This window comes from Rattus norvegicus, chromosome Y (genome assembly GCF_036323735.1).
Source record: "Rattus norvegicus strain BN/NHsdMcwi chromosome Y, GRCr8, whole genome shotgun sequence".
In the NCBI taxonomy this organism is placed as follows: domain Eukaryota; kingdom Metazoa; phylum Chordata; class Mammalia; order Rodentia; family Muridae; genus Rattus; species Rattus norvegicus.
In genome coordinates this window covers 8,792,556-8,804,110 of record NC_086040.1, presented here as the reverse complement: position 1 = coordinate 8,804,110, position 11,555 = coordinate 8,792,556, and the positions used below count along the sequence as shown (strand labels likewise).

Here is an 11,555-nt window from a genome sequence, read left to right as displayed (position 1 = left end):
GAAATTGTAAGTTATCCTCCAATTACATAATTTCACTTATAGCAGTTGCCCTGACCATGGTGTCTCTTCACAGCAACAGAAGAATGACTGAGACAGGGAGCAAGCCAACAAACAGTGTCCTTGTTACCGCTTCAAGCTTCTGTTCTGGTTTCCCTCAGTGATGGTCTGTAACCTGTTAGGCAAATAACCCTTTCCTACGCAAGGTAGTTTTGATCATGACATTCATCACCAAGAGAAGGAAGCAAACTAGAACTTCACAGATCAGTACATGAGCAACCCTTACCTTTAATTAAAACAAACTGTCTATACCTTTCTATTTGTGGTTATGAGGTAAGAGTCTGTGGCTCTACTAGATACACTGTTTCTATAAGAAATTGTCTTACTTGGGGTTCCTATTGTTGTAAGGAAACATCGTGACCAAAAGAGCAAGTTAGGGAGGAAAAGGTTTATTCAGCTTACACTTCTACATTGCTGCTCATCACCAAAGGAAGTTGGGACAGGAACTCAAACAGGACAGGATTCTGGAGGCAGGAACTGAGGCAGAGGCTATGGAGTGGCACTGCTTACTGTCTTGCTCCTCATGTCTTGCTTAGCTTGCTTTCTTATAGAACCCAGGACCTCCAGCCTAGAAATGGTGCCGCTCACAGTGGGCTGGGCCCTCCCCCACAAATCACTAAGAAAATGCCCTACATTTGGGTCTTATACAGGCATGTTCTCAAATGAGGCACCCTCTTCTCTGATGACTCTAGCTTGTTTCAAGTTGGCATAAAATCAGGGTGGTGTTTAGAATGTGATTTTCCCATGGTAAGTGTGGCACAAGTAGGAGGTGTGGCCTTGTGGGAGTAGGTGTGGCGTTGTTGGAGGAAGCATATCACTGTAGGGGTGATATGCTTTCTCCAACAACATGTCTGCCTAGACGCTTCCATGATTCCTGCCTTGATGAAAACAGGCTGAACTTCTGAACCTGAAAGCCTGCCCTAATTAAATGTTGTCCCTTGGGGTTGGGGATTTACCTCAGTTGTAGAGCGCTTGCCAAGGAAGCCCAAGGCCCTGGGTACAATCCCCAAACTCTGAAAAAAATAGAACCCACCCCCAGAAAATGTTGTCCCTTACAAGTTGCATTGGTCATGGTATCTTTTCGCAGAAATGAAACCGGTAGACAACCAGCCAGTATAAAAATTCCAAATAGCAGAATTAATCAACGATAGAAAATACTTTCAAGTCCTACAATGAGAAATTTATTCTTGAGAGAAGAAACAGCAATGAATGAGTAGAAGATAAGGTTGCCTACAAAGAAACACTTGGAGTGTAGATGTGGCTCAGAGGGACCCCATGGAGTGCACAGGGGTTTCTCAGGAGGAGAGAGCTACATGGTCAGGAACTGCAAAGCATTTTAACGTCACGGCAAATGGCATAGGAAAGAGCTCAGCACCTCTGCATTGGATGCACCATCAAGAGTTTTCTGAGGATAAGCTTTCATGTGAGTAAATATGGGAACTTCCTGGGGCTAGATAAAGTAAAAGGGCCCACATATGTGTAGGAAGCCATCCAGTCGAAGGAGAGTCAGGCAAGATAAGCCAGTGCAGGAGCCCTTTGTGGTCATCTAGGGGCATTCAGAAGAGACCTCAAAAAATATTACAGGATCCAACAGAGTCTAACAGTGCTCAGGGAAGCTAAACAAAGGATCCACGTAATACCTGACATAAGCTCATGGCATCCACATGTTCTTTTTTAAATTTCTTTTTACTGATCATACAAAGTAATGGGCTTTGTGGCACTTACAGGAATCGATAGATATAAACTTAATTTGGCATTCACTATTCTTGAGTTATCCTCGTCAAAATGTCCTCTGGGGAAGCGACCACCTCACATCCACCTTCTGTAGTGATAGCTTGGCTGTTCTTTAAGGAACCAAAGAGACCAATATGGATGCGGCCCAAGTTCAACTCATTCGAGACCCTTTCTGTTCTTCCTGGGTCTCCTGCTTCACTTTTTGAGAACTTCATCTTGGAATTCCTTCGTCCCTCAGTGTCCTCAACTCCCACATGTGTTCTTTAGTCTTTCTTCCACATCACCATCAATTTATTCTTTCTTACCCTCATCCTGGTCTCTTCTCTGCATGTGAAGGTAGGATTTATTTAAAAAGATGACTTTAGGGGCCTGGAGAGATAACCAATGGATTAAGAGCTCATCTGCTTTGAAAGAGGACTTGGATTTGTTCTTTGAGCTCATGTCCAATGGCTCCCAACCACCTTTAATTTCAGCTCCAGGGTACCTGACTATTCTTGTCACTGTGGTCTCCTGTATTCATGCCTTGCCCTACCCAGATAAATAAAAATAATACATCTACATATGAGAAACAGGTTTCATTAGGTTTTGTTAGTCAAACAATCCCTGATCTTCTCTGATTCTGAGTCTGCTTGGATCAGTTTATTGGGTTTCCCCTTGAGTTCCAAGACCACCTCCCTGTTACCTGCCACCCTTTCCCCAACTGTCTGTTTCTCCCTCAAACTTCCCCTCAGAAAGTCTATCTATTTCTGGCCCCTCTCCACTGCTTCCTAAACATCCATCTTTTTTTCCCTGTGCCATCCCTGCTCCTCTGAGCATCATCTCCAGTTCTTTCCTCTCCCTAAAGACCAGACCAGCTCAGTCCTGTTTGTTTTAGCGTATGTGACATTAGACTTACTGTTCACAGCCTTGAACTTTCCGGCTTCCTCTCAATGTTCCATCCACCACAGCCAGTCTCCTCCACAAAAGTGTGCACACACAACACGTAACATCACACATTTTAATTTTTAGAGCAAAAACAAATTCCACTGGAAAAGATACTGGGGTTGTCAAAGGCCATTGGGTATCTGAAACACAGAAAAACAAACATTTTCACCCCAATCTGATAAATTCCCCAAATATGTCCCCTCACTTTGTGAATTTCACCTTAACGAATCTTTTCCATCAGATTATAGACATAGATGTGGATGTCGCCATCAAACTTGATGAAGTACACGGAAGGCTTGGCTAGAACTTGGTAAATGACTTTGCCAATCTTTTTGGACCCGTCACATCTAGTGAACTGCACACATTGACCTGTTAAGATGTCGCTGTCAACGTCTGACTTCACCTCTGCTGGCGTAATCTCTGGAATGATACAGAGATTACCTTCTGTGTAATCATCCAGGAGCTGATAGATATATAGGACTGGATCTTTCTCATAGGTGATGTAAAACCAGTCCTTCATGATTGGCACCTGGGCTAGGACCACCCCCCTCCAGTTGTCCTTAGAGCCATGTTTGCCCTCAAATTTATGCTCCACAGCACAGCCAACCATGGCACTTGCGAGATGGGCGTCTTTCACTTGAGGAAACACAACTTTGTGAGTCAAGACCTTAAGCTTTAAAATCCTCTCATCGCTGTGAAGTGCCAGTCCATAGACACAATCAACTCCATCATACTTGACCAGATAGAGAGAGGGATGTGCTGGCAGTTGATCTAGAACTATGGCCTTCCATTGGGTGACGGGCTCATCACCTTCCTTCCATCCATGAGATATTCTGCAGCCCACAATGTTCCCCAGTGCCTGGGAAGAAGGCCTCCTCCTCCTCCTCTTCTGGAAGGATGGTTTGCTCATCCTCCTCAGAGACATCCTCTTCTTCTTGGCTGTAGACCTAGTGTGGTAGGCCACGGCACTCCTGGTCCACTGTCTTGTGGCTATTGTCCTGCGTTCAGGCTTCATACTTTCCCATGGCCTGGGTTTGAAAAGCTCACCTGCTTAAACCAGACACAATGCTGGTGCCTCTGTCATATGAGTACCTGCAAGAACAATGGGGGTGGGGTTGGGGAGGGTGCTGGACAAAGGCTCTTGTCAATGAGAACTTTGGAGCAGGTGAGGAAGGCGATGGTAAACAGGTTTGAGCATCTGAATCTAATTCTGTCATATTCAGAAGTTCGTAGGAGGGCTGGGCAATGGTGGAGCACACATTTAATTCCAGCACTCCAGAAGCAGAGGGAAGCAGACCTCTGTGAGATCAAGGCCAGGCTGGTCTACAGAATTAGTTCCAGGATAGCCAAAGCTACCCACAGAAAAACTCAGTCTCATAAGTCAAATTCTAAAGTTCAAAGGAAAATGAAAAAATGGTTCTCTACAGGTCAGAATAACATATTTAGACACATTTGTTCAGCCCGAGGCACTTGGCCTATGCTGAGGAACATCTCCTTGAATGGCTAGGTCAGTGTGGGATTAAGTATCCCTGTCCCCACTTTAAGCAAGCAGAACAGAGAAAGGATAGCAAAGGAGCCAGAAGGGTGGCCACACCCCTTTTCTACCCTCTAACTATAAGCTATTTGGCAACATCCACAAGTATCTGCCCAGAGACAAAGCACAGCAGTCCACTGGCTTTCTCTACTGTGCATCCTGACCCAGCCCCAGGTTTATTCCCCGAAGCTGTTGCATTTTCGACCGCAATAAGAGTCTTTTGTGTAGGCAACAATAGCCATTTAGAAATAATATCTACTGGGGTTGGGATTTAACTCAGTGGTAGAGCAGTTGCGTAGCAAGCACAGGGCTCTGGGTTCGGTCCTCAGCTCCAAAAAAAAAAAAAAAAAAAAAAAAGAAATATTTTCTCCAAAAATACACAGGCACAGAGAGGAGCTTTGGCATTTTAGCAGAATTTTGATTTATATATTGTTAGCAAAGAATAATAAACTCCGGAGACTGACTAACCTAGACCATCTGCCTAGCTCTCAAACGTGGAAGACATTAGAACGTAAGGTTACTTGCTGTACGAGGGAAAACTTTTAGCTTTCTGGGCTACAAGGGTCCCAGTTATCTTCATAAACGTATTTACCGAAAGAAAATGTCCTAGTCGTCCAGATTCTGTCTTCTGAAACCGGTCAGGCACCAAAAGGCTGTTGAACAGTTGTTGGGTTCAGAAGCTAAACTGGCTTTCACACACGGCTGCAAAGATAGTGAACCCACCTTCAAGGTTGTCTAGCGCCGCCGAGTGGAAGAGATGCGCAACCTCCGCCCTTGTGCTCTGTGACATCATCCAGGCTCTGCTTATGTCATAGAACCCCTCTCAGGCCAGTTCCTTCCCTAGTTACGCTTAGAAACTTCCAGCATCTAGGTTTTAGCTTCTCATGTAGCCTCCTGGTGAACCAAAATAAAGTCCCCACCCAAATATTCTGATGACTCGAGTCACAGTCTGCCCAAGTAGCTCTTTTCATGCTTTTTATTTTTCTGAAAAACTCTTTGGTTTCTGAGTCACCAACATCCTTGGTGGTTATTTTCCCAGCTCCTATCTTTTCTTTGGTTAACTTTAAGTCATTTTCCGTATCAGAAATATTGCTAGGCTCTCTCTCCGAGGCAGCACACAGGATAGCACAACAAAATTATCAAAAACCACGATTAGAGGAGGGCCATTTTTATTGAAACAAAGCTGGAATTTGACAGGATTAAATACCTTGTATTGAAGTCAATGGCAATCATGAATTCTGGATTATTTGCAAAGAGCGAGGAAAAATTAGCTCCTGGACCTGCTTCCAAAGTCGGAATAAACATCACAAACACGATATCGACCAGTCATATTTTAAATGTCTTTAAAATTTATCAGCACTTCTGATTACAAGGAATTTATTAGATCAAATGCAGTAAAACAGGATGAAATAGATGAGGTAATTTTGTTTTTGAAATATAGGTAGACAGAATACTGGATCCAGGTAAGTATGGAATTTACCTGTAAATTACAGGCCACTTTAATTGTTTGTGTCACATAGTTCTTCAGATCTTCAAAAGGATTCTTTTCAGAACCCTCCCCTGTCCCCACTACACTCTGACCATCCCTTCCCTCTTCACAATAATTCCCTTCCACTTTAACATTATAATTTTTTTTAAATGTACTTAGAGCTTAACAACTTATGGCAGCTTTTTAAAATCTGTCCAATTTTCTAAGTGCACCGTCTTCTTTTTCTCCTTCTATCATAGTTTTAAGCACATTTTCCTTCACAATTTGAGTTTTACTCTCTCTGCTTTTATGACTCCTCTGCCATTATGTGACTGTTGGTCCACTATGTGGCTGACCTCAATGTGGGGTTAACTCAAATGACATGAATTTTCCCCCTTTCTCCCCTTAATCTTCCTTCTCTAGGCACCTGCAGAGATTTAAAGCATTGGGGATTTTTTTTAACCCTGGAAAGCACACACACACACACACACACACACACACATACACACACACACACACACACAAACATACGCACATAAACAGAAACACTCATAGAAACACAAACACACACACGTACATACACACACAAACACACACACATGCACACACAAACACACACACAAACATACATATATACACACTCAAACACACAAATACAGAGAGAGACAGAGACAGAGACAGAGACAGAGAGAGACACGGTGAGAGACAGAGAGCCCATGAGAAAACATGTGATATCATCATTTTAGGAACATTAAACAGACAGAACTTTCAAAAAAGTGAAGAACAAGTAGGCAACAAGAAGAATAATCTAATCATAGCCATCAACTTGAGGAGGAAAATTTTCACACTCTATGTTTCTAAGTACCAGTCTGTTACTGAGTGAAGTAGGGGCAGGAACTCAGGCAGGACTCTAGAGGCAGGAAAGGAAGCAGAGTCAACTTAGAAATGCTGAGTACTGGATTGCTATCCATGACCTACTCAGCTTTCTCTCCTTCTCATAAAACCCAGGGCCACCTTCATAGGGGATGACACTATGCATAGTGGGCTAGACCCTTCTACATCAACCATCAAAAAAATTCCTTACAAATATGGCCAAAGGACGTTCTGATGGAGGCAATTCTTCAGCTGAGGCTCCTTTTTCCCAGGTTGAGTCAAACTGACAATAAAAACTAACCAGGACCCCTGCAAATCTATTCTGATTGCCACACTATGTGCAATAGACAAGCCATTGGAATAACCTTAGCTGTTGATCACTGGATGAATGGCTTAAAAAATTTGATATACATTGATGTGATTTTCATCTATGTGTAAGAGCAAAGGGTTTTGTTCTCAGGAAAACGGATGGAACTGTAAAATACAGTATGTTAAGGAAACAAGCCAGACTCAAACAGATGATTGCAAAATTTAGATTTTAATAAGGGATATTATGTGAAATTGGGCATTTAGGAAAAGGAAGGGGAGCAGCAGGGTGTGTGTGTGTGTGTATGTGGGTGTGTGTGCAGGTGGAAATGGTGGTGAGTTGTGAGAAAGAAGATGGCTAATGTACAGTATAAACCTGTATAAGGAATCACAAGCAAGCCCACTGACTTGTACATTTAAAGAATATCGATAAAAGAGAGCTGAGTCTAAAACAATGTTTTGATTAAATTGGGGGTTTATACTTTAGAGATACCATAAAGTTTATTCATATTTTCCTTCCCACTGGTGGCTCTTGCTGTTGCGAGCTTGATACTTGTGGCAGGATATGGCAATGAGCTTTGGTTTCTGTACCTCATTAATAACCCGGAATTCACGTCATTCAGTGAGGCTACCGTGGGGGAGGAGGTAGTTAGAGATCTTAAGGGTACACCACGTGGGAAGAATAATACCCACCCCCACTATAGATTTCCAAATATTCACCGTCATCTCTGGTTTGAATGTGATCGCCCAACAGTTATTTTCTGAAGATTAATCCCCAGTGGGAATGTAGTTGTGAAGAATTGATTAGGTCAAGAGGGATGCGACCTACAAATAAAGATCCATTAATGATACTATTGTGGAAAAAGGTTAAATTATGAAAAGGAGTTTGGCTCCCTCTCTTTTATTCCTAGCCCACTGGATCCCTTCTGTGGTGACAACATCCCAAAAGAACTCCTTCCTCTGCCCATGGTCTCTTCATCTTGTATTTACAGGTTTTTGAATCATAATCATACAGAATCTGTGTCATTATACACTAGCCAATCAGTGCCATTCTGTTTGTCCATAGAAGCATGAACATGACTCAGAATTGTGAGCAGCTGGGTCATATGGGAAAGCATAGCTGGCAGAGAGGACTAGGTTGTTAGTGCTGACTGAAGACAAGATTGGTTCAGGGTTAGCGTGTGTGCTCTTCGTTAAAGAAACAGCACAGAGGAAGAGTGTAGATTGGAAAGTTGCAGCTTAGAATGGACTCAGACATCTACTGTTGGCCTTTTGTGGACAAGGAGCCATTAGGTAAGGGAAAGATCACTAGGGATAGCTTCAGCCACTGCTTTTGTCTAGCAGAACCCTTTTTAGAATCCTCATCTTCGAGGATGTGAAAGAAAACTGCCTGGACTCACTTGATACATCAGTAACCATCAAGAGTGTGTCCACTATTACAGAGGGACCCAGGAAAAAGCCTGATCTTGAAAGACCCTTTGCCTTCAAGAGATGGAGACTCCTCCCCACCAACACTGGGCAACCCATCTACGTCGGTAAGGGCATCCCACTAAGTCCAGATCAGTGGTTCCTTAACCCTTGGATTGAGACCGCTTTGGGAGCTCAATTGCCCTTGCACAGGAGACACATATCATATATCCTGTATTCCAGACATTTACATTACAACTAATAACTATAGCAAAATTAAAGTTATGAAGTAGCAATGAAATAATGTTACAGTTGGTGGAGCTGTATTAAAGGTTGTGTTAGGAAGGTTGAGAACCACTCTTCCTGACCCCTCTAAAATATGTCTATTGGTATAAACTGGAGTTATAATCCCTTTTATTCAATCAGGCAAACCCAGAAAAACCAAAACACCACCAAAAGGTTATGAAGGATACACAGCCACTGTACCCACAGTGTCAGGACTACTGACATCTAGACAAGTGATGTCAAAATGGAAATTACGTCACAACATGACAATCCCCCTAAATGAAAAGCAGAGGAGATTTACCAGTTCCCTGGTGGTGACACCATGAGAAAACCATTGTCAGTATTGTCAACAAGGATTTTAAAGCCAGTATTCAAGCGTCATCAATGAGAAACCTACAAAACAGGCAGAAGGTGTTGGTGAGATGGCCTACTGCATAGGAACACTGGTTGCTCTTACGGAGGATCAGGGTTCAGAGGATCTGATAGATTCTTTGGTCAAAACACACACACACACACACACACACACACACACACACCATAGAGAAAAATTAAAAAAAAAAACCAAATTAAAAAAAGAAGGAGCCAGGTATGTCCCTTTAATCCCAGTACTCAGAAGTAAGGTGATTTCTAGGAGTTCAATGCCTACCTAGTTTATACAGTGAGTTTCAGGCAAGCCCTACCTACATAATGAAACTCAGTGTCAAAATAAAACAGAAAAGAGTGTTTTATTTATTTCTGATAATGTATGCAACAGAGAAACTATTTCTACAGAGAAAGAACTTATTGTTGAGAGAATCAGTGGCCATGAAGATTACCCCAATTCTTTGTGTCACTACTCCATCACAGCCTCACCAGGAAGCAAGAATGGGTACAGCTAAAAATGAAGCAGGGAAATTATGAGTAAAGCTGTGGACACGCATCAGCCCATCAGCAACAGAGGCAGGCAGAAAACCAGCTAGGATGAGATGGCTTCACCAGGCAATGTCTCTGAATTAACAGTCCCTAGTAGCACCAGGTTGTTCTTTTCCTTCAAGTACCCTTGGACTTTTCAGACACTCAGAAACCATAGAACAAAGTGTGGAAAATGCCTAAGAAAAGATGTGTTTTGGGACATATATATTTATACAGGTTTCATGTAGCCCAGGCTGGCCTCAAACACACTATGCACCCAAGGATGACTTTGAACTCCTGATTCTCCTCCTGGTAATGGAACTATGGGCATGTACCACCAACCACTGTAGGTGGAGACCAGAGCTGTGTGAGAGCCAAGTGAGCACTCTGTCAACTGAGCTGCATCTTCAGCCCCTCGGGATGTGTTCTGCTAATACAACAAAACTAAAATAGAAGTCTTCAATGAGAGACAACAGGAGTCTCCTAATCTAGAAACATTAAATTACACATTCACAAGTAATACATATGTCAAGAAATAATTAAATTATGTAACAGTAAGAAAAAAAAAGAAGATAGGAAACATTATCAAAATATGTGAGACATAACTGTGATGGTGCTAAGAGGAAACTTTATTTAAAATTAATTCTTAGATTAGAAACAAAGACCAGCAACCTAAATTTTTATCTACACTAGAAAATAAGAAAATAATTAATTCAATTAAAAAAATAATTGTTAAAATGAACCCAAAAACACTAAAAATAAGAAATTAACAAAAAAAGACAATGAAACACAATTTGTTTTCTTTTTTAAAGCATTGAATGGTATTTCATCGTCTCAATTAGACCTAGATAGAAAGTATAAGGTCCATTCTCTTTGGCGATTTTAAAAACAAAAAGAAATTGTCGTGTTTTAGAGTTTATGCAGAACACTGAATCTGGTACCACAGACAAAAATTTAAAAAAAAAATATTCATCGTATAATCCCTATTTAATGACAGTGTTTATTCTCAACTTGTCTCTCCTATAATCTGTTTAATATCAGACAAGATTCCCAGGGTTGCCATATGGAGATTATGCAGTGTTGAAATGGAAGCACAGCATTGTATTCCCAAAACAGAATGTGGTTTAGAACATCATTGTTTTTATCATGAGGAAACTAGCACAAGATTCAAGCCCAGTCTCCCGAGGTGTTGTCTCATCTTAGAGCCATTTCTTCAGACAGCACTTCCCATGTGTCATATTTTTCTTCAACAATCGAAACGGACTTGTTTGCTGCACTGCTTGGTTTGCCATGCTGCTTGGGAGATCCTGGACCATCAGACATGACGAAAGTTCTCCTCAACAACCAAAACTACAGCACTGGTATCGGTGTACCAGAAATAGAAGAGACAGAAACCAAAAAAAAAAAAAATAAATAAATAAATAAAAAACTGTTGTTTGGAGAAGAGTCATGTAAGTAGGCCAAGCAGATCTTGGACTTTCTATGTAGCCCAGGCTTCCTTTGGACTTACTATGTAGCCCATGCTGGATTTGAACTTGTGATCTTTTCAAGTATTGAGAATATAGGTATGCACTACCACATTCAGCTTTGTATCTGTTATTATAATTGACACAGCAGTGGCCCCTCACTTGCCAGCCTCCTTCAACATCAACAACAGCATCCACAATCAACTACTAGAATAATCCCATCCATTAACTCATCTTTTAAGGTAAGACTTTACAGAACAAAGAGTCAGCAGGGTCCTCCTCCTTATTAGGACACATTTGTTGTAGGGATTTGAGTGATTGTTTGAGTGAGTCAGTCATACCTTAACCTGGTTCTGATATTATGACCAAGACAAAAAAAAATAAGAAAACAAAAGTAAAGGAGATGGGTCCAACACCAGGACTTGAACCTTAGCAGTTGAGGAGATGGCTCACAGGTCTCAGGTAAATGATGAGTAGGCTTTGTTGCTCACATAGAAGCCCAGTCCAGGGAGGAAGAGATAGGGCAGATACCCAGGGCAAGATAGCTGTCAAAACTAGTCATATTGGTGAACTCTGGTTTTGACTGAGAAATGCTGCTTCAATGAATAAG

At 41.8% G+C, this 11,555-nt stretch overlaps 1 protein-coding gene across 2 annotated transcripts; it reads right to left on the bottom strand.

Annotated features, from left to right (window-relative positions):
* Positions 1 to 1,306: 1,306 nt before the first annotated feature.
* On the bottom strand, positions 1,307 to 5,015 carry LOC134484312 (Y-linked testis-specific protein 1-like). 2 transcript variants are annotated; one of them, XR_010061715.1, is made up of 4 exons: positions 4,842 to 5,015; positions 2,935 to 3,135; positions 2,687 to 2,855; positions 1,307 to 2,160 (listed from the first exon to the last, which is right to left on the bottom strand). XR_010061715.1 is itself a non-coding variant. In XM_063280624.1 (3 exons), the coding sequence occupies exon 2, from the start codon at positions 3,728 to 3,730 to the stop codon at positions 2,936 to 2,938; it is 795 nt and encodes a 264-aa protein (XP_063136694.1). In that variant the 5' UTR covers positions 3,731 to 3,807; positions 4,842 to 5,015; the 3' UTR covers positions 2,775 to 2,855; position 2,935. The 2 variants fall into 2 exon arrangements, 1 of the variants encoding a protein (XP_063136694.1); XM_063280624.1 differs by lacking the exon at positions 1,307 to 2,160 and having other exon boundaries at positions 2,775 to 2,855; positions 2,935 to 3,807.
* Between the last annotated feature and the right edge of the window lie 6,540 nt (positions 5,016 to 11,555).